The sequence below is a fragment of the Charadrius vociferus genome, unplaced genomic scaffold (assembly GCF_000708025.1).
Source record: "Charadrius vociferus isolate BGI_N301 unplaced genomic scaffold, ASM70802v2 scaffold529, whole genome shotgun sequence".
In the NCBI taxonomy this organism is placed as follows: Eukaryota; Metazoa; Chordata; class Aves; order Charadriiformes; family Charadriidae; genus Charadrius; species Charadrius vociferus.
The window spans coordinates 3,047,410-3,073,491 of NW_009650172.1; the positions used below are offsets into that span (position 1 = coordinate 3,047,410).

Sequence of the window (26,082 nt, forward strand, 5' to 3'; positions counted from 1 at the left end):
TATGCAGGCAAAGCAATTACTGTTAACAGTATAGCAAAGCAGAGTTCAGTTCGTTCAGTGTAAATGAGAAACTGCTGCAAGATTCCTCTAAAAGAGGTACACCCACAGACCCGACTTGTTTGTTCAACTATGGCTGCTTTTATTCTTCATAGCCCTTTTTAAGTAAAGTGTAATTTCCCTGGAAAAGGACAGCGTGTAATGAAATGATGACAAGAAAGCTGCGGGAAATGAAATAGCTGAAGGCTCATATGGGTAAATTTGTACTGTACGATGCAGTTTTGTGTAGGGAGCCACAAGGTCACTTATTTTGAGCTCAGTGAAGTGTTGCACTAATGGAGTTGTAGCGTGGCTGCCACCAGCTCCTCCGCCTCGGGTACCTCTGTGTGGTGCTGGGCCGTGCCACGCTGGCCTACCCGTGCTGGATTTGGAGGAGAGCGCTCCCTCAGCAAGGGTTGGCGAGGCTGCCTGCGTGGTCTGCGGGTGAGATCTGGAGAAAAATAGAGGTTTTGGAGATGCTGAGCACTGGTGATCTCAGTGCACACGTCGGACCAGCAGTGTGACCATTCCCAGCCACCTCCCGACCCCAGCCCTCCCTCAACCCCCTTTGCCCAGGCCCTTGGGACGCCTCTTCTGAAATGGTCCCGGAGAACCTGAGCGCCCGTGCAGCCGGGGGCAGGTGTGCCTGTGGTCCAGGAGAGGACCGGCTTGGGCTCATGCCCTCCGCAAGAACCGCTATGGCACCTACCAGCCAAAAGAGGTTTGGACTCCGATCATCTTGAGCCACGAATTATGGTGATAAAAATAGAAAAATGTGTAAGCAGAGGGTCCTCTTTCATGTCACAGTAAACAAAGCAGTTGATAGGTGACAGAGTTCTGTTGAAGGTGACTTGGGTCCTCTTTGGCACAGCCTTGGTACTTTAAACTGTTCAAAATGGGCAAAGGTGACAGCTCTGAACTAAATTCTGCGAATGCAATTAATGTGGTTCATTTCAGTTACCTGCATGTCATTCAGGGAGCTGTCTTGAAAGAGACAAATTAATGACTATTAAGAATTTTATACCCTGCTATTTTCTCTATTTACTGATGTTACTTTCCATCACTTCTCCAGAAATACTTGGTCTGATGTTTAACAAGTGAAGCTATTATTATCTTAACTTACATAAGATTTTCTTCCCCCATGATAGCAACTGAGAAGGGGGAAAAAAAAACAAACCACGAACTTTTAGCAGGACATTAACAAAGTTCTTGCACAGTTTCATAGTAGATGTGTACATGATGTACCTGTATTGTAAAAGCAGTGCAGAGCCGCCGAGGAATAGAAAGATGCGACCAAGCTGTGGCGAAACAAAAATATTGGTATCAGAGAAATGCTGAATGAGGCATGAGTTAGAGTCACAGAGGTATTATTATTTTTTTTAGCTTTCCATAGCTTTACTGTAGATTTCAATATTTCTATTGAAATATTGGCCCTAGCCACATCAGCAAGCTTTGAAAATACAGGTTGTTAATAAGTTTGCAGATAAATTCCAATTTTCTTTCTGTTGGGTTTTTTTTTTTTTGAGTAGCAGAAGTACTCCCTGTGTCTATATAAATAGTGTTTTAATGTTTGTTTTCCTTCAGTTGAGTCTGCCTTTTGAGATATTCCTGCAGCTCTTTCACCATTTCACAGAAATTAAAATTCTGCCCAAAATAACTCAAACTATCCTTAAGGTACATACAAAGGATTTTCAGCTCCCAACCAGATCTTTTCAAGCTTAGTCTTAAATAAGGTCAGATACAAAGACTTCCACTGCCACTTCTTAAGAACTGCAGGTCTTTTTATTTTTTGTTTTGGAAAGGGTGTTGTTGGCCACTAGCAAGTATTTAAATAGTTTTTCATTTAACAGAAATATCCTGTACTTAGGCAATATCTTGTATTTTAACAAATTCTAGGACTTCTGACAGAGTCTTGCAACGTTTTGGTCTGCAGGATTTGCTGCTTGCATTTGGTAACAAATGTTGGAAATAAACATTCTGACATAATCTTTAGGTATTTGAGGAATAAACAAGGTTTTCTAAGGAGCTTCTCCTACAGCCTACAGAAGCTTGGAACACAAAGTAAAGCGACATTTTAGTCAGACACTTCGTAATTTAGAAATTGTTCGATTAAACAGCAAACATCCCATAGGAGTGTCTTCTGGTGAGCTGGTCCTATTCTCGTCTTAGGAATTTTATATATTTTTCAAGGATTTCCTAGAAATATGCAGTATATTGCACTGATTGCCAAGACTGCTGAAGTCTTTCAGGCCCCACCAATAACTGAAAGAAAAAAAAATTATTATTTTTTTTTTAAACCTCAAGTGATAAAATAGCTGCTGTAGCTGTAAACGGTACATTTCTTACAGTGTCAACAAAGACAGACTTGAAATAACCAATTAGAATGTTAAATGGTAACACTTGTATTAATATCTCTCTTTCAATAACAAGATCACTGGCCACACGTAGCATACTCACTCTCATTAATAGTCCCATTCGAGAAATATATTTGTAAGTGCAGTATTTTACCGAGGTATATAAGGACTTTACAAGGCATCCGACAGCTGGCATTGAATAACACATTCAAAAGCATTTCACCAGTAATCCATCTCAATTCCTTGTTTATTACCTTTGCAACTTTCTAGCGGTTTCGTCAATAAGATACTGCTTCTAGCAGTGTGACTTTATTCTTACATTAATATCCTAAATTTATCATAAGGTTCTAAATTTCCTCCGGTCACCAAAATGTCCCGTCGAGCCATTTAAGCTCACCGAAACTACATTCTTTATCTGTAGCCTGGGAAAAATATTTTTTGCCCTGTATCCCTGAGTGTTTTGAGATTAAATTCACTAAAGTTGTCAAGTAGGTCAGTGATGAAAGCCAATAAAAGAGAGAGAAATCTTGTTTAGGATTCAGGCGGATGGGAAGGGGAGGAGGTAACAGTGATGCGGAGCTCCTGCCGCCTTGTTGCGGCCGTGTCCCGGGCAGAGGTACCGACGTGCAGCCTCAGCGCAGAGAGGGAAACAAATCTCGTTGCTTCAGGCAGTCTGCAGACCGGCTCTGGATGCTCAGCCAAAGGGAAATACAAATGTTAGCCTTGGCGGTTTTTTGCTCCACGCTTTGTGTTCTTTTAAGGGATAAAAATTCCTTCTCGAGCATTTTTGGTCCCTCACCAAGTGCAGCGGTTAGTGATTAGGCGTCGTCATCCCCCAGTGGTTCTGCTTTTGAAAAGAAAAGTCTTATCCGGGCGGTAACAAGCACAGGCTGACAAAATGGCCAAAAAGCTGTAAGAAGAGTCTTGGTTGCTCTCAGAGCCCTGTCTGGACCATGATGGAGAGCCGGGTCACCGATGAGAGCCCAACTCTGCCTGCAAAGGGCAGCGTGGAGGAGCGTAGCGGTGCACTTCTGACCAGCAGCGCTCGCTGATCGAGAACCTCTCACTGAGTTCATTATTTTAACGTAGCTGGATCCTGTCTACCATCTCCCCACATGCTGCCATCTGCGCGCAAGCGTGCCGAGCGCCGGTCAGGGCTGCCCCGCGGGACTGGGCAGCAGCTCCCGGCAAGGGCTCCATCCTCCTCCTGCGGCCTCTTTGTTTATTTTCTTTGAAAAGTTCCTAGGGAGCATAACCAGGAGCTTCTGCCAAACCTCGCAGGGACACACTGGGTTGAGAACAGCCCTGAGGAGAAGGACTCGGGGGTGCTGGTTGATGAGAAGCTCAACATGAGGCGGAAATGTGCGCTGTCAGCCCAGGAAGCAAACCCCGTCTCAGGCTGCATCCCCAGCAGCGTGGCCAGCAGGGCGAGGGAGGGGATTCTGCCCCTCTGCTCCCCCCTGGTGAGACCCCACCTGGAGTACTGCGTCCAGCTCTAGGGCGCCAACACAAGAAGGACATGGACCTGTTGGAGCGTGTCCAAAGGAGGCCACAAAGATGACTGGAGGGCTGGAGCACCTCTGCTGTGAAGAGAGACTGAGAGGGTTGGGGCTGTTCAGCCTGGAGAAGAGAAGGCTCTGGGGAGATCGTATAGCCCCTTCCAGTACCTAAAGGGGACCTACAGGAGAGCTGGGGCGGGACTCTTGATCAGGGAGTGTAGTGATAGGACGAGGGGGAATGGGTTTAAACTGAAAGAGGATATATTTAGATTAGACATTGGGAAGATATTCATTACTGTGAGGGTGGTGAGACACAAGAACATGTTGCCCAGAGAAGCTGTGGCTGCCCCATCCCTGGACGTGGTCCAGGCCAGGTTGGATGGGGCTTGGAGCAACCTGGTCTGGTGGGAGGTGTCCCTGCCCATGGCAGGGGGGTTGGAACTAGATGATCTTTACGGGTCCCATCCAACTCCAATCATTCTGTGATTCTATAATGTGTTTAAATTGATGGTATTGTGCACTCTGCTCGCCCTCGCTCCTTCTGCCAGGCTGGAGGGAGAGGGCATCATCGCTTCTTACTCATGCAGGTGATGCTGCAGAACTGCGCCCAGGAGCCGCTCACCGCATCTCACCTCTGCACGTGGCCTGGCAGAAGGTGCAAAGGTGTTTCACTGTGAAGGAAGTCCAGCTCTGAGACACTTCATACTTATTTTGAAAGCTTTCATTATTTAGATGGTGCTAGTGAAATATAATTTAAAAAGCTGAGGTGTGGTTACCCAAAGCGGATAAATAAATAAATAAGTGTGCAGTTTGTGAGTCACTTAATCTGTTCCTGCTGGTGTCATGTTTTAAAAAGGAGCAGGAGAAGGAAAAAACACTAATACCCCCCAAATAAGGCGTATTTCTGTATTGAAGTGACACACAGAGCTGTGTTCTCTAAAGGCCAAAGCACAATAGGAGCAGTCACTTTCTTGTGACTTTAAGACTCTGTTTAAAAAAGTATTTTAAAAAACGCGCTGTGTCTTGCTCTGTTGTAGTTTGCCGATGGCAGTTGTATATTTTTGCATGTGATTCTTGGCTATTTCACATAACTGCCTGATTTTCACGCACGTAATATTGTACTTCTGACTTCTAAGAGAATCTCTTGGCATCTGGTAAAAGTCCCCTGTGACTCAGTACGCACCCACTCAATAAATAATTTGAAATTAAAAACACCCCACGCATGAGATCTGGATCTGAAAAAAAAAAAAAATACCATTTTCCTCAAAAAGTAAACAGTAGGAAAATTATCTCAATGTTTTCCAGTTACTTCGCAGCTCAAGAAGTATAAACTACCATGATGATAATTTTGGAAATTCCATCAGGAAGCGCTGTCTTGCAGGATGCTTCTGGACTTGGGTTGATGACTGGCAAGCTCCTAGCTCCCTTGCTGCGTAATGATCATTATTTTTAGTCTAGCAAACACTTTTGAATGTGTACTAAAAAGTTGTGAAGCAGACAGGGGGCATTAAGCATAATGCATTTTCTGGCAAGGAGGCAGAGGAATGCAAACCACAGGGAGAAGCGAGAGTGTCTGTAAAGTCTGAATTGTTGGCATTTGAAAGTTGCTAAAATTAACCTGTTGTTTCTTAGGAGCAGGGTATATACAGTTTCTTAGCTGCAGCGCTGTGCCACAGTGAGGTGCTGGGGAGAAACCTTGGGAGCTCTTCCTTTAACACAGCTTTTTCGTGTGACTGTCGGGGGATGCCCTTGTGCCTCAGTTTCCCCTGTTCGTGTGGGTGCGCCTGCGCGCAGTGCGGCGTGTGCCATGCGCAGGTGGGAGAGCACGTATATAAGGTGCGGTAGATGGCTGCACGTTAGTTCTGCTGCTAAATACTTTGGGGTTGGGAGTTTGGGGAGGAGTAAATGATGAGAATAAAACTGCTGCTTATCCTCCAGTCCCCCGTAGCTGCTCCTGGGCAGCCGCAGCCCATCCCGCAGCGGTAGGGCGAACCAGGGGGGCTTCACTGCCTTTGGCTGCTCCCCCTCAACGAGGCACACGATGGGTGCTTGCCGGGGTTTCCTCCGCCTGCTGTGCCACCCTGCCCGAGGGACTGCCACCGCAGCCGAACAGCCACGGGCGTTTGGGAAAAGCCCTGCGTTTCCCACCTCTCTGCTCTGGGGCCAGAGACCGGGGGGGTCGGTGTAAGTTGGTGGAGCTATTTGAAATCAGTAGATGCACTCCAAATATCTGATCTCATTCTTTGCCCACCATTTGCGGCGGCGAGGGACCCTAAATATACCCATATATTTTCCTCCACGAATAATAATTTGTTGGCAGTTGTTCAAAAAGCAATAGAAGCAGTATACTTATTTCAGCCTCTTTGGGAGCAGCGCTTTCAGTTCCCTCATTTCTTTGCTGTCCCCAGAGCCTCCCTTGCTAACAACAATGTCATGTACACACTGTAGATAAGTCTGGAATACTTTTCAGTATATTCTGATAGTGGAAGAACTAAATCACATATTTTTGTGACAAACACAGCTATAAAAATTCTGTGGTGGTTCCTTAGCCGTAAGGGCAGCTTCTTAACAAGGGGGCTATGGATTCTTCTTAACACAGAGAATTTGATTTTAAAGGAAATTTATTTTTACCTACCTGTGCAAATAAATTGAATGTGCCAAATCTCCTATCTCTTGTTGAAAGTAGGAATCTTGATTAAAAAAAAAAAAAAAAAGAAAACATTAAAATAATCCCTGAAGCCACTCTACATGGTATAGCTGGAATCACATTTTTGAAGTATATTTTATTTCATGATACCTGTTTATTGTTTTGCCTGGAAAGCCATTTATTTTCTGTTTGAATCGGGTTGTACACTACTGAGATCTAGGTTTATCCTGGTTATCTACAGGCATCCAGAAAAGATGCCAAAGTCACCTTGGAGGAGCTCCACAGCAGCTGGGAAGAAGCACTCCCAGGGAGTGATTTGGGTGCTGGGTGGACTCCGTTGCCATTTTCTCTCCCCTGACTGCAGAGGCAGCTCAGGGTGATTATCCTCCAAATGCAGGCTCATCAGTTAAGTGCCTAATATTAGCTGAATCTGGGCACAGAAATGATTAATTGAGGTGCATTGAAAATATTCCTCCCCATCCGCCCTGTTTTCTCCTGGCTTTTGGAAATAAAGGGGATAATAGTAGAGGAGAGTAAATGAAGCAACTGAAAATACGGGTTCGCATCGTGATTATCCTACCTTCGGAGGCTGATGTTGCCATAGCAGCGAGTATATAATGCAGGTGCGGTGGTTTTTGAGAAGGTCAGTGCAACAGGCACCTCCTCTGAGTTTCCCCATAGCCTGTAAATGAGTCTGCTGAGGTGAGATTGTCACATGTGCCTTATGAGTGGGACTTGCGAGAGTGGCCACAGCCCTGCTTGGGTCTCTCTCCGCCTGTGCTTGTGTTTCTGGTGTCTTGAGTGTTGGCGTGGATCTTCAACACGGGGTTGAAACCTGAGCGTTTTTGCGTGAACCTCATTTCTTTGAGCAGACCTGGTATTACGCTCTAATTAGTGCCCCTGAGTTGTTTTGGCACGTTCACATCAGACAAAAATGACCCAATAATTGGCCCCATTTTCAAGAGCTCACCTTCAGAAACGCTGTGCGAGACCCGGTACTTTCCTTTTCACACTGTCAGGCCTTAATCTGCCACCTTCATTGCTGGTCAGGAGGAATTGCTAAATACTGGATTAATCGGAAAAATCTTACTTTAGAGTGTAAGTACAGAATACAAAAGGGGGGGATTCACTAAGATAGAGAAAAGAAAAAAAATATAATCCTCCTTCTCCCTGGAAACATCTTCCAACAAGATAAAGATGAGCGAGTTCAGTTCAGCCTTGGTGTGACTTGGAGGAGCGATGCCACAGAGGATGTTGTGCCCAAGATCTTTGTAGTTTAAAAACCAGAATTGATTATTCTTTCCTTCACTCTGTGATTGACAGACTATCATAGTTCAGGACGATAATTTATAAAACCTGTTTCTGAAAACCCTTGAACTGTACAGTAAATTTATGTGCTGATTTTATTATTAAATTGCTGCATTATAAAAGTACTTTTTCCTATAAGAATCTTTTTTTCCACTTCTGAGTGCGCACAAATTTCTGCAAGATGGGACTTTTCCCTTCTAGTTAGCATAATTATGGTAATGAGCTAGGCTAAAAAAGATGGAGAATTCAAGGGATGCATTTGGAATATATGTTGGTAAGATGTGAACCCTTACTATTTGTGTTGGAGCAAAAAAGCGGAAAAACGCTCAAGAGAACATGGCTCATTTTATAATGCTTCACTGCCAAAGTGCTCCATAACAGGGAGTTGGGAGGCGTGAAAGGCAAATTTTGATCTCTTCCCTGCTGTACCAATGGAAAGGGAAATTATTCCCCTGGAGAGGAATTCTGCATATGATGGTTGCATTGTAGTAACAATGTTGGGATTCATAATCGTTTCCCCAGAAGGTCTGCTAGTCTTTTTCCCTGCAAAAATGTACTCTCAAATGGGGTGGCTTATTTCATTGAAATCCTGGTTTTGTTGTGCCACACATGATCGTACTTTGAGTAAACTCACTACCAGTTTGCTTTGAAAAGAAATACCTCCTGCCCAAAGTAGTTCCAGCAATATGCAGTAAATCCAGAGCTGAGCTTTCTTAAAGCTCTGGCTGAACGATTTGTTTGGAAATTATTCCAACACTAGTTTGGAATTGTTTCAAGGGATGGGATTTAGTTGCTTTGGTCAGTTGTAACTTACTTTAAACGGTAATTGGAAAAGCACATTTGATCCTGTTCTTCCTGCTTCTTAAGACTTCTCCTTACCTTCCACTAAAGCCAATGCAAAAGTTTGTTTTGCCTTCAGTGACAGCTTCATGGGGCTCTTCGAGTAATCTGTATAATAAATGGCATTGGCTGTGGTGAGCGCTCGGTCAGCGTGGAAGGAATAGATAGAGGGGAAAGGCTCTATGGGAACGTGCACATGGAAGCCATCCCTAATGCCATCGTGGCGTGTGAGTCTGACGGGGATGAAGTCAAGATTTTCTGCATCACAGCTCATTGCCTTAACTGTGAGATGTCCTCTCGGTTCTTGTGCTCTCCTTGTTGTATCCCCTCTTCTCATCTTCTATCTCTTTTTCCGCGGTTGTGCAGAGGAACTCACAAAAACAGGAGTTCCCACTGGAAAAGGAGGACTCTGAGCTTTGCACAGGCTTGGTTTGGGCTGAATTTTACGTTAACCATAATGGTCTGGAGGCAATTTCCTCCACTTGCACATAATTCCTTCATAAGTTAGCAGCCACCTGACTTTTCTCTAGCTATCACAAATGACTTCGCACCTGTGGAAGGAAGTAAAAGTGCCTACATAGCTCATGCAGCTTTAACAGCATCTTCTAGAGGTCATTTTCCAGTGGCTGACTCCCACAGCTGGTCTTTGCTCATTCAACTCCATGTCTACCTGTGACTGATTACTACAGCGCCAGAGATTATGTAGAGGTGTCTTCGCCCAGACTGACACGAGCGTCGGGAAGGAGCCTTCTGGAGGGAGCAGTGAGTTAGTTTGCTAGTCTTGCAATTTATAATGTTGTTTTAGTGCAGCAATTAGCTGCAGAGGTTTTAGCTGTGCTTCATCTGTGTCTCCCTCCTTCCCCGGAGAGGGCATATATACTGTCTTGCAGTGATGCAATGCGCTTGGGGTCACCTTCCTTCACCCACCGATGTCTCAGCACAGCTATCCGACACTGTGCCCGTCACCTTTAAATGAAAGCACTGCCAGTAAGACATCTGACAGGGACATCCAAGGTCAGTAAGCAGGCAGAAGAAGAGGGAGATGAATACCAGTTGTGGACATGAGACATCATAGTGCAATTCAAAGCGTAAGTGTGTATCCGTGCATACAGGGATATAACCATATATGCTGTTTAACACTGTGTTCGCTTGTTTTTCTTGACTGTTCGCACACACCTGAGTCCATAGGTGAGGTCTCAGAACAAGGTCTTATGTCAGAGGAAGAAGCTGTCAGATGTTGTCTCCTTACCTTGGTGTGTATGTTGCTCTGGACTGTGCTGTGTAAGCAGCTTTAACTTGATGGGACTGGTGCTGCTGGTAGGTGTTTGAGCTCTCCTGGCTTCCATAGGAAAATATTGCTGCTGATTCACAGCTGGATATTGGGATCTTTACTGAGATGACAAATTAACTGAAGAAAATGAGGAGAAGGAGGGAAGGCAGATCCTATTAGAGCAAGTAGGTGTTTGAGGCTGTGAAGAACTGGCAATGATGTGTATCTGTACCAACCTTCCTTAAATCTGAGGAATCTGGAAACATTTATTGTCAAGTCAAAGGTAGAAGAACAGCACAGAAATCTTCCCAGTAGGGGAAGGAAAAAACAGGTCACTCGCGTTTGCTATTTTTTTCCCCTAACTTTGGATGTATTGAGCTGTGTAATAACTTGCACATATCTGGAAGCGATGCAGAGCACAGCAATCAATAATACAAGCAACGATAATCAGGTGTTTCAGCCATCTGACATGAGCAGTCTCCAAAGATAATTCTCTCCCGCAGGACATTGCCAAACATAACTTCAGTTTATTCCTAGTAAAAAAGTAAATGCTTACCTGCCATGCAGAGGCAAACCTTGCCAACAATTTTTCTCCTGAAAACTGAGAACGGATGGAAGTGCAGGAAAAAGCATGGGGAAACACCCACTGGTGCTAGTGCCGGCCAGCAAACAGCTGGAGCTCTCTGTGCTCCCCATCACTGGTGTCCCTAAAATCTGTAGAAGGACCTCAAGAAACAGCAAATTTGCCTCTTTGTTCAGAAATGCCGAGAGAACAGAGGAAGCGCAGAGGAGCGTGAGGCTGAATTTACTGTTTGTAAAGAAAAGAGCATCCTGGCGCGAAGGGCCCCAGTGAGCACGTTATCACCGCCGTGGTTCTTGACTAGGTTAAGCTGTGGCGCGAGCCTGGTCTGATCTAATAAAGCTGCCCGTGGATGGCAGACACCACTGGAAATCACCCGTGTTCCTGTGTGTGAGCAGTCCAGATTGGTGCGGGTTATACCACTTCCAGGTATTTACCGCAGCAATTACGTGTCTCTGGTTAGGTTGGCTGTTTTTCCTGATTCTGTTAACTGAAACCTCCCTGCTAACAGCCATACAATTTTAAACAAAATTAAAGTAACCCACAATTGTTAAAAAGGAAACCAAAAGGAAGTTAGTCTTTACCCACGTGTAGAGCCACACGGCTCACCAAGAGGCAGAGAGGAGCCATGGTGAGCAGATAGCAGCAATGCTGAGCTCTTCCCCTAACACCAGCACCATCATTTGTAATTGGTTGTAAAACTGAGTTGCTTCTCAAGCTACTGAAAAGAAAATCCTTTCTCATTCAGCATCACCAAAACGACATTTATGTTACTCCGGATTTTACCATTGCTGTCCCCTTTTAACACAGAGAGTCAGCAACAGCACATAAAGTTTTATGCCTGCCCCATTACATGGCATTGCATAAAAAGAGCGGGGGCGTAAAATGATAAAATTGATGTGAAAGTTTTCACCATGCCCTATCAAAAAGCCAAATGATTCGAAGCAGGTGGTAACGGAAAGTTCCCAACTCTGTGCCTCCTGTTTGGGATTTGCCTCCTGGAAGCTCCCACAACGCTGGCTTGTGCTGCACAACAGGGTCGTTCACTATCTGCTGAGGAGCCACTAATAAAAAGGGGAGAAACAAAGATTGTCAGATGTCAGTATATCAAATAATAAATACTGCTTTTTTTTTTCCTTATTCACAAGCAATAGAGTGGCAGATAGGGATATATACCAATCACAGACACAGCGTTTAATAAAAACGCTTGGTCTCTGTCACTCTGGGCAGCTTTCTGCTACATTTTATAGGTCACAGTCCATGAAATTTCATAGGAACTTTCATATATATACTCTGTAGCAGAGTATGACATTTATTTGTTATTAAACTGTATAATTTAGGGAGGATGAAGTTGCTTTATCCAAAACAACATGAGAAGGTAGTCTTTCATACAATGACTTCTTTCTAATGTACCTGTATTTTGGGATCGCTATGTAATTGTGCAAGTTGCTTTTTTTTTTTTTTCCTAATGGGAAATAATAAATGAATATGATTTAATAATGATTGTACTATAAGAGGCCAGGATACTTGTTATCTTTAAATTCTGATTACAACGTTTGCTTGTTTTTTCACCTGCTGACCCAGTGTCACTACAAAAAGCTGTCGTCTTTAATCATGAGAAACATGAGCAGCAGAGAGTTAATCGGGGTAAGAGTCAGTGCTGAGCATTGCATCCCAATCCCAAATACCAGGGAGGTCAAGAGAGAATGTCTGGTGGGTGCAGCTTTTATTAGTTTTGGCAGCCACAGGAGGAGATAAAGGTGAGTGGGGATAGGAGGTTGAGAAGGATCAAAGGTTGAGAAGAATAACATGGGGAAGTGCATCTTTTTCTCCAACCCAGTGGTTTTGTAAGAGGATACGCCTGCTTATATGATACCAATTAAACGTGTTCCTGATATTTTGGTGGTACTATATTGCCCCATGGACCTCTTTTGGGATGTATAGGACCTGCTAGCTGTGAGCTAAATGTCCCATATGTGTGTTTTTCATTTATAAAAATCCTGTGGGGGGCACTTGGGAGACAGAAAGTGAAGGAGAGAAAGGAAGAGAAACACACAGGAGAGGGGCAGAGTGGGATGCTGCATCTGCATCACTACTCAAGATAGAGTGTAGTTGTGAGCCATCGAAGTTGCTGGTTTGCCACAGCTTCAGGAGCGACTTGACAAGTCCCTTTATCCGTTGATCCATGTTAGTGGTAAAGTATTGCCCCACATCAGCTCAGGAGCGAGCCCTGGAAGTGGTCAGGACTGCGTATCCTCAGAGGTGGTCATTCTTGCAGCTATATGTGGCATATACCAGCTCGCATGACCTGCAGCTTTTCTTAATGAAACCAGAAAAGACGCTGCAGTGTGAAAGCCCTCGGGGCTTGTAACCTTACTGAAATATCTATTTTGGGGAAAAGATGTGTGGAGTTTTTTTAGCAGCACAAAATGTGTGAGGGTCTGCAGATACTGTAATAATTCCTGCTCACTCAAATCGCAAAGCATACCACTATCAAAATTTAATCTGGGCTCTTTGGAGCATAATCATATTTCACTCATTTTCCTTCATCCTTTTGCTTGAGATAAATGAACCCCGTCTGTGCCACCACCGACCCAGAATTCATAAGCCAATATTTTACACTCAGGACAAGGAATGTAGCAAGTGGCACTTTATGACCCATCTCTCATTCCCCTCCCTTCAACAATCAATACCATTGTCGGCATATGTCTCTATTTAAAGTTTGCTTACAGCTTTCATTTCAAAATGAGATGACAGCGGTCATTTTATCGCCCAGCACTCTCGAGCCTGCCTTTGTTCGTAAGACACCACGCTCTGGCAAGAGCGATCTTCACTTGGTAGGGTACACCCTGGGGACGACGCTTCGTGCAACGGGAGAACCGCTGGCAAGTGACCAGTGTCGCTGCTGAGCCATGCTACGTCTTTGATTTTTATCCCTCCAAATTCGTGCCTTTTGGCAATAGTTCATGCAAATCTGTTTGGGCTGGCCACTCACCTTTAGTGATAGTGGTTCCTCTTGCTCACACGCAATGGGAGGAAGAGGAAGCAGACAGATGTGGGGATTTTTTTGCAGCTGGATTAGAAAACATGCAAGGTGTATGTCTAAATACACGTGGTTTTCCTGGATTTTCCCAATCTTCTCTTGATCTTCTTAGGGCTTCTACCCAAGTGCATTCCCCTTTCCTCTAAAACCCCTGAAAGAGCTGTGAGTTAGGCGCTGAGGTGGCTCATTGATTTGGACTTCAGAGTTTAATGTCATGCCTGGCAGCACTTGAGAAGGAGGCAGCCCCCTCCCTCTCAGTGAGTCTCTAAATTCCGTGATGAGGTGCCATGGAGTCAGTATAGCACGTCCATATTTATAGATCAGTAATTCCTCCGAAAGACTACCCCTACCATCTCATGGCCTGCATAACCCTTGGTTTCAACGTCTCTCTCACTGTAACGTGAATGCTGTTGCCTGGAAGTGCCCACATGTGTGTCCCTCATTGCAATGTCCTCCCCATGCTGAGCTCCCACCATTGTAGGTTTCGTGATTGTTGTATCCTGTCTTATCTTGGAGGCCTTGAGTCATCATATAGCATCATATTCCTGCTTCTCTAGCCTGGAGAAATGGGGAAAAAAAACAGGTGGTAAGATTCCTTAAGGGGTATGTTTGAAGATTGTCATGGCAGTTCTTGACTGCTCAACTCTTGGCCATTTCCCGATCTTAATTTATACATGTGGAGACATAGCTTTTGTCAGTCTCAAATCCTAGTGATGTCAGTCAAATTTGTGCTAAAAGGTATTCTTCAGACCATCTTCTTCTCAGAAAAAAAAAAAAAAAAAGAAAAAAACAATTTACCTCAATCCTTGCGGACTTTGACAATCACCCTGAATCTTAGAAATAAAACTTTGCATTTGATCTGGTTTTAATTATACATTTACCTGTGCAATTCCCTACGCACACCATGTTTCTTACACACACACACAACCCTTTCTGAGCAGTTATAGCCTAAATGAACCTAAATCCCTCATCTTAGTAAAAGTTACGACTTTCACAAGTTAAAGGTGAAATACAGTTTGGTCCAATTCTGCGCTGTACCCGTGTATCCGTATACCTGTCTTACTGCATAAAAACCATAAGTAAAAGTCATATAAAATTTTGACAAATATTTTGTTTGCCATTATGGTTTGTGATAAGTTTCGTTACATCTGGGGCACAAGTAACTGAACAATTTCTAAAGAAAAAAAGACTATTTGCAGTCAGCTGCTGGAAGCCTGCAGCCAACACTGCACCCCATTTTTTGAGAAGACTTTTGCCATCGAAGCGTGGGGAGCAGTGGGGGCTGGACAGCCTGGGAGGGCTGGGGAGAGGGTGAGAACTGGTTGCTGCAACGATGAAGTCTGAATGAGGAGAGGACAGAAATGCATGTTACATCTGTCACTTAGTGTCTGTCCAGTGGACTTTGCAGTGGTGGTTTGAAGGGCACGACAATGAGTCAGGAGACCCAAGCGTTTAGCTGTAGAGGTTCAGATTGCTGGGATGTGCAAGGAGCAGAGCGAGGGCTTCGATCCTGAGCTGATCATTGTGGGAAAGAAAAGTCAGGAGTTAGCCCCAGACAGGAGAGTATTCTGTTGGAAAGATGTTCCTTTTGCATCCTTGCTTATCCCAGAGCAAATATTTGCATAAATGTATATTCCAATAAAGCTGTGTAGCATCTTAACAATATCGAAAGCGCAGGAAAAACTGTGGGACTCGAAACTAATCAACAAGTTTCCAAATCTTTTTGCTGTAAGGGCCGATAGCCCTAAAGAAACCCCACCAAAGAGTCAATGTTTTGCAGAGATTTCCCCAAATAACAGGAATTGAGTTCACTACCACATTTTATTGCAGCCCTCCTACATAGCCAAACCTTATTTTATCGGTTCGGTGGAATAATCACATATTCTCTATATGGAGTTCAGTAGAATTAATCACATAATCTTTCTATGGATTTGCTATGAATGAGAAGGTATAGTAACATACAGGCAACCGGTGGATATTACAGTGAATAGTTTCCTGTTAACACAAAGCATCCCTGCGTCTCTTGGAGTAGAGATGACTACCTTAAAAGAACATGTTTCATCTGTGTGGTTTACTGGGGGGCATTGCAGATTGTTCTGAGTAGAAATTTCTTTTCACAGAAACAGAGCTAAAAGGATAACACAAGTAATTGCATTCTCTAGTGCCTCCCAGTGCTTTACATATTGTCCTCTATGGAAAAAAAAAAATAAAAATCAGCTATTGGCAGCCTGGTGAATTTAGTAATTGTAACTAATAGGGTTGTTTCTTTTTGTCTGTGTTTTAGGATGGAATGGGGAACCTGAGAATCACGGAAAAGGGCCTAAAGCTTGAAGGAGATTCAGAATTCTTGAAACCTCTCTACGCCAAAGAAATCCGGTCAAGACCAGTAAGTTGTGAGGAAAGGAATAAGCACGGTTCTGTAGCCTTGACAGTAAGAAACCATGAAGTGGCAGGGTGGTGTGGTTATTGGATAAATTACTTTGGCCACTCTGTACAAATGTAATTTGGCAAGTGAGGCAGTGGGTGTCCTTTGGGTACCTCATCCACATACTGTATCCTCTGGGACGTTGCAAGGTCGATACACGCGAGATTAGTTTGTAGCTAAAATGCTTCGAGGACCTCTGGGATTTCACATTGTCTTTTTGTGTCCTTTTGAGATAAATCATAAAGAACCCTCAACTGAGAGAGCTAATGTTTCCGAGGTAGAGGGATGGCAGGCAGTTGTGAAATCCAGCTCGCGTTTAACTGGTTACTCCTTTTCTGCGGAGAGGTGATGCCTTTGGACAAGGGCCTGATCTGTTGTTAGCTGGCACAATAAACCCATATTATGTGCTCGGTCCCATTTCATGTTGTGTTTTAAAATTACATGCGGTTAAAATTCAGTGCTGCTAGGAGTGACTGCTTGACAAAAGTGGCAAGGATGTTAACAACTGAAAATGAGAAAAAAGCCAAGTGTGATTGAAATAACATTTTCATAGCAGCTCTTCATTGACTGTTGGTGACTTTTGCTCTTTCTAATGCAATCCTGTTTGTCCTGAGCAGCTTTAAAATAACTGAAAAATTATAAAGAGTTTCCAAGATCCATCTCAGAAGGTGTCATCTGTCTTGTTTCCTGATCCAAAGTGTTAATTTGAGTCAGATACCAACCTTCCGTTTTGATAACAAAGATAGATAGCTAATTAAATAAAGTTAACATCCTTTTATCTCAGCATTTCAGTGCTCTGGTAGAAATTGGAACTTGTAGCTTAATCAACACAACAGCCAATATCCGATTTAATTATTGAAGGTTGTAACCTCTGTAAGATGGCTAGGAATTGATTTGAACAAGCACAATCATTTAGGAAGAAAAGTTAATAAGAAAACATTTGTATCTATAAATGTTTTCATCCCTGAATTAAAACAGAACCGTAGAACCTTTCATGTCATACACTTTGTAACACAAAATGTGTGGGAAAGGTGCAGCACTCGGTTTGATAAATAGACTGACAAATTGCTACTTACATTTGTTTTTCTATAGTCAGATTTCTGGAAGTAACATTTGATTACTAAGAGAACTGAGAACCACTTCTTGCTACTGGGGAGTTTACTGTTTTCATATTATCATATTGATCTACATTTTAATACAGCAGGGGGGACAAAAGGTGTCCCCTTCTTGAGGTTATGAAACTAGTTGCCACACCATTGACAGTTTAGTGAATGTGGGGAACAAGAAACATCAGGTAAGGCCTGTGTGTGTGTTCATTGCTTTATCCTTCCTCCAGGATTATTTTTGCTGTTAGCCAGGGAAGGATCTAGCTGCAAGCCAGAAGGTCTGATCTACAGCCTGGTGAGATGGAGCATCCCCGCTGGCTTCAGCAGATGAGTCCTGGAAACCGTATTAACTATACAGTTACATAAACCATGCGTATAGTTTCTCTGACTTCTTAGTGGAGTTAGACTGTAATAGCCTGTGCTGGCTTTCAGCTTGCTCACGGTAACGCTGGAATTACTGTTGGGCTGGGGGCAATAGGGGCAATCCTATTGATTTCAATGAACTTCTGCTTTCTTGTGCGTGAATTTGGCTTCTTGTAAGCAAATGAAAGGGTTGCAGTCAATCAACAGATGATAGTTACATAGTATTTAAAAAGAGTATGAAATAATCAATGCTGTATTTTTTTAAAGAACAGTAGTATGACCCCGTATTCTCTTGGAGGGAAGCGTACTAGCAGTTCCTGAACTTGATGAATATTGCTAAAGTAAAGTGCCAAACTCAGCACTCAGGAGTACAGATGAACATTCATACTAATTCTAGAGTAATCTTCTCTGGGTATTCAGAAGTGCATAATACGGCTTTAAATATGCAAAGTGTAACAGAAACAATATGACAAATACCGGTAAAGAGCATCCCAGAAATAAGCTGGCATATAATATTTTTCATAGGTTTAATTAACCAACCTAAGAGTTGTGTACAGTAATAGATAATGGTTTTATATAAAGCTCAAAAGACTTTCAGATGGTGCTTATTTATAGAAAACTTTCATTAAAAAAAAAAAAAAAAAACAAAACAAAAACAAAAACCAAAACCAACAAAATCAGTTTCACCATCGTTCTGTGTAGCAGATGAAGGGACATTGGTGCTGTGTGGAAATGACAGGGGGAGAATGGCTTTTTGTGTAAGTGCCTCTGCAGTCCCATGACCTCCGTGGAGTGGGTTTTCCACTCACGTATCTCTGCAGTGCTCCTCCTCACGCTGCCCTCCTGCGGGCAGAGCGGGGCGATCCCTGCCGAAATATCTCCAAAGTGTGAATTGTGATAATTCTTGAAAGCCTGAATTTGTCTCTGGTGCCTCTTCTTCTCTGCTGCATCTCTTAAGTCCCAGGAAGGTGGTAATTAAAAGTACGTACAGACTTGCTTTCCAAGGAGCTCTGCCTTCTGGTTCAAAGATAGTTTTGGATTTCCACTTAAAAATGGATTTCTTTTTGAAATTGATTTAGCAGGAAGAGAAGACCAAGGTTTAGAGAGGAGAAAAAGCCCTCAAATATCATCCCAAGAGACTGGCAGTGTGAGAACCTCTGAGATTCTGTACTTTGTGCCTTAAAGAGCTCTAGCAGGTACTGCTCCCTTCATCACCTTCAGCAGAGAGTAGTTGCATTTAGCTGTGCTCCTTCTGGAAGGTAACCCATTGCAACTGAAATCGCAACCAAGAACAACTAAATCTGTTGTACTCTGGCATGCAGTTGGTGACAACCCAGCAACGGCATCTTTCTGGGAGTCCCTTCAAAAATGTTAGCAGAAAGATTGGACCGACGTGGTTCGGTCCTGTGCCCAAGAAGTGGCCATTAAAATCACTGACAAGCACTGGCTGCTTTAAGCTGCTTCCAGCCAGTTCCTTTCTGCATCACCGCTGCCTCCTGTCTCAGGAATGACACCCCCCAGGCTTGCTTTCCTTTTCCCTCACCCATTCATGAGTGACCCCCCCAAAATCCCTCTATCTTCGTATAAGGAGGGTCACTGTTCTTGTTTCCCCATCCTAGTCCTGGCTCAGTAATCCTGGGTTTGCAGTGCCTCCTGGATTAGGAGCCTATTTCTAAGCATCAGAGCTTGCAAATAAAGATAACCTCGTTACTGCATGAACCTAAAGTTTATCTGGAGATTAATAAACAGTAGCTGGTGGTAGCAGTGTTTGCACCCTTGTAGTGTTGTTTGAAAGAAATGAGATGGATGCATTCCCTTTTCCAGGAGTGTTCAGAGCATCTTAAACTCCCAGCTGAACATATTGCACACTAAACAGTATTTTCCATGCCACTTGCATGGAACATGAGCATCTTGCTGCCTTTAATTAAGAAGTTAACTGGACCATGAAGTATTGCCTGTGTAAATAAAAGTGATTTGTACTTAGTCAAGAAGGTGCATTAGGAATCCTCGCATTTCTTTACTTGCACATAAATTATAGAGATTATTAAAAATTGGAAGGGTCATCTATAAACCCATCTGTAGCTCAGCTGCACTGTCACTCTCAAAATGTAGCTGTCTTTCTAACTGTTGTAATTTATTGTGGACTATCGTGTGAACCATCTGCTTGCTTATAAATCAGACAAACTTTGACTGAAAGTTGCACGCCGCAGCACAAATTGTTAATTTTATGTGCTGGAAAGCAATGGCAACAGTTTTGTGGTCTTCAGTCTTCATTGCCTTAATTTGAATAGAAATTTAAAACTGGAACTTTTGCTGCCTTTGTTGAGAAGAGCCGCTAACAAGCGGGTTGCTTGAAACTTAAAGTGAGCACAGATTCAGCTTTCTTAGTGCAGTTGGGGTGTTTTGAAGCTTGCCGCATCCAGGTCTGTAAGGAACTTGAAAGGGGCAAAACAGAGGACAGGCCATGTGCATTTTCCAGTTCCAATAACAACAGAAATAATGTCCAGTGCTGTGATTATACAGGAAAATCAAGTGAATTACTTCTCTCAGGAGCTGTGTGACAACCAATGAGATGATAATCTCAGCTTTAGGAAGCGGAGAGAGACATTGCCATGATAGGATTAGGATGGTTTTGTCCTTTCAATGTTCATTTCAAGTGCATAGATAGAAAAAAATCAACCTCAGTTTGCAAATGTTTGCACCTAGGCTGAAATTTTCCTACCCTGAAGCCTTTTAAAGACAAGAGTATGGATTTGCCTGACAAAGATTGTTTGCGGTGTAGAGCTCTTGCCTGGGGTCCTGCCCGTCCAGCTCTCTTGCAGACTCTCGTAGTGATGGTGGGTCTGGGAGCACAGATCTAAACACGGGCACCAACATTTCTTGTCTGTCCTCTGCTGCCTGAGGGAGCTCCGAGCTATTCTGTTGTTGCACGGGTATAAGTGATGGGAAAATTCACTGAACAGATTTTGAGGAGATTTTAAATGTCTTTTAAAAGAGGTCTCTCTGTGTATTTAGCCAGTTTCGTGTTGAAGGTCTGCTTCCCATTATTTTTAATCAACTGAGAAAATAATTTAAAAGAAGAATCCTATATGTCAAAGAAAAAAGCCTGAGGCAAAGTACAGTGTCTTTTTTATTTTCCTTTCTTTCGATGATGTTAGAGGTCCCTATCCTGCTCCCTGTGGCAATGAGCATCTCACTGAGAGCAGCGCGCTGAGAGCACTGGAGCAAACCTGGTCTCATTTGAAGCTCCATGAGATAACTGGTGACTACAGTGGAAGAAGGACCGGGCCTGTCATTAACACTTGGCTGTGGTTCTGCAAGGGCATCTGTTTGGCCTGAAAAATTCACAGTTGTGCATTAGGGCTGATAACTACTATTCCCTTTACTGGTGTTTAGTAAGTTCTCATCAGCATAAAAGCTAGACTAGCAAGTGCATAAAATATGCTTGTCTGTACTTTACATTTTCCCCAGCCAGTATTTGAATGATAGAAATTTTAAAGGAAGCTTTCAAGAGTGATAAATAATTATTTTGCCAATGTACTTGTCTCACTATGTTCAGATCTGGAAGAAGAGTGGTATAATTTTAAAGTACAGAAGCAGTTCTGTAATGGACGTATTATTTTGTATTATTTGCTCTGCAGGTCTACCTGCCTCAAAGCTAAAAATACGCACTGAAAAACAATAAACCATGTATTTGGATTAAACAATGACATGTGCCCACAATGGGGCATACCTGCCTCGTAGCCATAAATACATATTTCTAAACAACATAACATACTAATTTGGATTAAAAGGCAACATTCCCCCATGAAGAAAGGCAATGCAGATGGCAAGATAATTGCAACTTTGTATGATGCTCAAACTGTGTAGTAGAAATCTAGCTTTCAGTCAAGGCTCAGATAGATAGCATGAAAGAAGGCTGCTATTTTTTGAGGAAGGAGACAGAATAATTCCTTTTCTTCCTTTGTCAGAGTTTGCAGAGCAATAAAAGGTTATTGAATTAGTTCCTGATGATTTGGTCTGGCAAAGTGCTTAAGGATTTCAGCACGCTCGCTGAAACCATCACAGGGTGGAAATGAAGTTTGTCTCACCGTGCTGCCGTCACTTCGCAGTCCTGTTTGGCCATTACTCCTCCCAGTGTATAGCTATTCCCTTAGTGACCGGTTCTCTTCAAAGAAGAGAGGAATCTTCTTTTCTACACGTTAGGATACTAAGGAGCCCATAAGAGCTGCTGGCAGCTCATGGAGATGTTGGTCTCCTGTTTCTGGAGCAGTCCGGCTGCTGCTGCGGCTTTGGGTAGAAAAACCTCACGCTATCCGATGTCGACTTCTGAAGCACGATGCTTCCTCTAAACTGCATCTTCATAGCTTGCTGCTTCTTGGTTGATTTTTGGCAGCAGGTGTTAAACTATTGTTTAAAGGCCCTAATAATTTAAAGAAAGGACAAAGCTGCTAGTGATGGCGCAGCCAACAACAGAAAGCTTCTTGCAGCCGTGCCCGGCCATCTCATGTTCTCCCCGTAGGGTTTATTAAGCATTCGCTGTGGCACCACTCCAGATACCCTGTCGTTAGATTCTGTGCCAGAGTGCTTTGGCTATAAATGTCTCTCTCAGTTTGGTCAGTTTGAGTCTTGCTTGCCCGACAGCTATCGACAGAGAGGAGAGCTGGCAGGCAGAGGGACAGACAGTAAAAATCAACAGAAGCAGCCGACCAAGTCGCAAAGGGCATCATTTTGGCAGACGCGCCCTCACCTGGTGCACAGATATTGTTGCCGTCTCCATCCAAAGCAGATTTGAGTCCGCGTACAGCAGTGGGCTGAGAGTGTCCAGTGGGATTTATAAAATTGATAGGCTCTTCTCTTAATAAATTTCATTCTTAAGCAGTAAAATCCAGAGAGCCTACTTCAGACTGAACCTTGGTTGCCCCAGCGCTGTGGGGGCAGTTAGTAGCTCTGTGATATTTCCAGTGTGCTGAAAAGGTGGAAGTTTAAGTAAATTTTACAGCAACTGTGAAAACATTTCCCTTTACCTTCACAGTAAAATTGGCCAGAAGTCTCTCAGCTTTAAATTTTGAAAGAAATTTTGTAGCCTGGCTGAAGGGGTGCTTCCAATAACACCAGAATTCAGTCGTGCTTTGTCTGTTCCCCGTTGTTTGTCTAACGAGCTGGTGTTATGTGCCACACACTGGAAACTAAAGTGTCCCACCAGCTACAAAATCTGACTGTCCCAAAGAAGAGCACGAGGGGCAGCTCTGCGGTAAATAAACTTTTAGAAATAGCTCCACAAGTTGCATTTCAAAGCGAAATCTCGTGGAGGCTGCCTATGGCATTTTGAAAAGGATTTCATTAAATGTTGCTAACTTGTCATAAGCTCTCTTAAATGGAAGGGTAATGGCTCATAACATTTGTAAGCTTTTTAATTTCATGCAATATGAGCAGTGTAATCAACACCTATTAGAGTCAATCAGCTGTGCCAAGTGGGCTACCTACCTCGGCTTTTGTCTATATTTTCATCAGGGATACACCTCTGAACTAACTGTGGGAACAACGCGTTTGCGCTTGCTTATCCTAACAGCGGTGGAGATTTTGCATCCAGAAAGCCTGAAACGGTCACTGCAGAAGTAACTGTACCCACAAGCTGAATAAGCGCTTCATAGTCAGTGGTTTTCACCTTCCAGGGAGGGGATTTGGGCCATGGAGTTGATGCGGGCTGGTTAACAGCTCTGGAGCTACACGTGAAGGAGATGGAGAACTTCCCAAACAATCTCCCAATGTGTTCGACTTTTTCCCTTTGACAGGTGAAATTTTTCTGCTTGAGCTGGTTGTGTAAGCAGAGGGGAGCTGCTCAGATCATGTGTTTGTTTTGCTGTTCTGATCCGATTCCCATCTCTCTTTTTTAAACATTTGTTGCCGAACTCTGCGGTCATAAAAACCAAGCGATGTGCATCGCAGCTCGAAGTGAGCCGCTGGGTTAAGGCTGGGTGCTCTGTGGTCTCTGAGCTTCTGCATTGCAGTTTTACCGTGATCCCAGGCATCGATTGCATTTCAGCTGTGAAGAGGAGGACAGTGGCGCTGAGTTTTGTGGTGGGGCTGTCTTTCCACAGAAACGTTGCAAATTGGCTAACACCGTGTTTTCAGCAGGGTCGCAAGCCTTGAGACAGGAGTGCAGGCACTAGAACCTAAAGGAATAGAATAAACATTTGCTTTAGTTTATTCCCCCAAAAGGAAGAAGAGAAGAAACAACACGGAATTATTGATTTTAAAATTGAAAGAAAAAATGGCTGAGCTGAATGAATTTGGCAGGCAGTTTCTTGCCTTCCTTGCACATGCACCACGCTTCTACCGTGTTATTTCAGCGGCGGTTTGACATCTCGAATTTGCATGCTACCTCTATGAATTAACTGGGAAGCTGCTGTGAAGCCCTTTTTTCCTAATTAGCCATTTATTATGGCCTCTCAGTATTCCTGCAGGCTTGTAAACCTTCAGGAACTGTATCTCCTCCTTGTTTTCCTGTGTTTAATCTTATATATATATTTTAAAAAAAAAGCACAGGGGGTTTACTGGGGGATCATGAGCGCAGGACACATCAGTCACACCTACTGATTATGGGATTTCTGTTGCTGACTTGTATTGCCAGACAGGTATTACTGTTAAAAGAGAAGCTGTGCTGGTAGTTGACCACAGCTGACCTGAACCAACCCGTGGGACTGAATGCATTCGTAAAGTAGCCTTGAATTCTCAGTCTAAAACTTGATCCAAATTTCATCTTAACAAGCTGTAGCCTCAGAAAGAAGTAAGCCTTACAAAGCACCTGAAACTGCCCAGGGAAAAACACGTGCGATGGTGTACTGCTGCATTTCTCTCTCTCAAGGGCAAAGGCCTTGAGTTTAAGGATTTACTATGTCTAGACATCACTGCTGACAATCAGGATTCTGGCTGCTTTGGGAAGGCTGAAATATAAAAATGACTTCTTAATACTAAAAATGATAAAGGAAGAAAAGTTTATACAGTATGAATTGAGAGAAGATAGAGACAAATAGACAAAGGAAACACTAGAAGACAAATAGCAAGATCCAATTATAAAGAAAAAGAATGTTTTTCTGAGAGTTCCAAGAAGCCTCAAGAGCAGAGCTTTGTGTCTTCGTACCACAGGACAGCAAACACTTCTGCAACTCTTCTGCTGATCAAAACTATTTCATCAGCGAAGTTACGTATTTTGTAAGGCAAGCATTACTTGACAAGACAAGCTGTGCTGTCATTAGGAGGTGCAGGCACACACAACTTTTTACAGACAGTTCAGTTTGTGTGTGCTTTGATTTGCAACAGGAAAGGAAAGCCAGACCTTCCAGGTTTCATTTACCAGGTGCTATGCCAGTAATAAGAGCTTCTCTGATTGTTTTGTTTCTAAATGACAGGTGTTGGATTTGGAGAAAGAAGAATGCAGGGAAAAACAAGAACAACTCTAAATTTGCTCCTGTTCTTTTAGAGCAAATTGGTTGAGGCTCTTGGGAAAACTGACTTGCTTCTTTTGAAAGAAAAAGTAAGATTTCTTTGGCTGTTAAGATTTCCCTGGCTGGAACATCTCTATTTTTGATCTCTGTTTGTCTGAGGCCGTGCCTGGCCGTCTACTCCCATGTTACGCCAGTGTCTTTCAGGAAGGGACAGTCCCACGCCAGTGTTGGTGGCACAGTGCTGGAGCGCAGGACAGTACTGTATGTGTGTGATGGAAATGGCTATAAATCTAGTCACAAGAGGTAGGCTTTCTGACTGGTCAGTGAATCATTCATTTTGACTTCAGTCCAACCAGATAGGTAATTACATGCATAATTTACAGACATAAGTAATTTCATTGACATCAGTAAGGCCATTCGCATGCGGAAAGTTAGACGTGTGTTGTGTTCTTTGCTGGACTATGCCCTGTAATTTCTACAAATACTGCATGTGTGGCAGAGCAAAGCCGCTGGCAGTAGTCCATCCTGCTGGTCTCTGTACAAACGTGGGGACAGACACAGCCCTTTCCCCCCAAAAGGTTTTACGTTGTCAGTTGGTTGACAGAGAGTGGGAGAGGGATGAGGGTGAGCAAAGCGGGTGGCTCGTTCACTCCTACGGCAGATGAGGATTGGTGCGAGGAGTCCTCAGTCTGGTGCTTGCTCGTTTTAGTAGATCACGTGCCCCAATTGTAAAGGAGTGTGATGACAGAGCTGGCAGATATTTTCAAATAAAAGCCGATATTGTAAAAAATTGTCCTTCTTGCGGGGGGTTGAATGAAAGCAGTTTCCACGATGCCCATTTTGGGTGGTTTTTTTTTTCATTTTTTACTGCAGGCTTTCAGTAGAAAACATCACATGTCCCTTGACTTCCTCTTGATTTGCTTAGTCCAATGGACTTTTTAGGTCTGCTTCCAGTCTGGCCTTAAAAGGTGGGATAATTTTCCGAGGCAGGTTGTACAAAGTACTAGCAGGGAGTCTGCTCCTCGTTTCTCTCTGAAAGGGAATAATCCATGGAATGGAAAGAAAACTGAAGGTGTTTTGGCTCACAGTATTTCTTCCTTGGTCATCCATCAGGGCATGATGCTTATTTACCATTCTTCCATGGAATAGCAGGAGATTCCTCA

The 26,082-nt window shown here is 43.4% G+C and overlaps 1 protein-coding gene across 1 annotated transcript in view; it reads left to right on the forward strand.

Moving 5' to 3' along the window:
• Window positions 1-26,082, forward strand: part of SGCD (sarcoglycan, delta (35kDa dystrophin-associated glycoprotein)) — a 179,509-nt gene that overhangs the window by 122,467 nt on the left and 30,960 nt on the right. Inside the window, exon 3 of the mRNA XM_009892618.1 lies at window positions 15,862-15,963. Within this exon, the coding sequence (XP_009890920.1) occupies window positions 15,862-15,963 (102 nt within the window). The remainder of the gene's footprint in view (window positions 1-15,861; window positions 15,964-26,082) is intronic.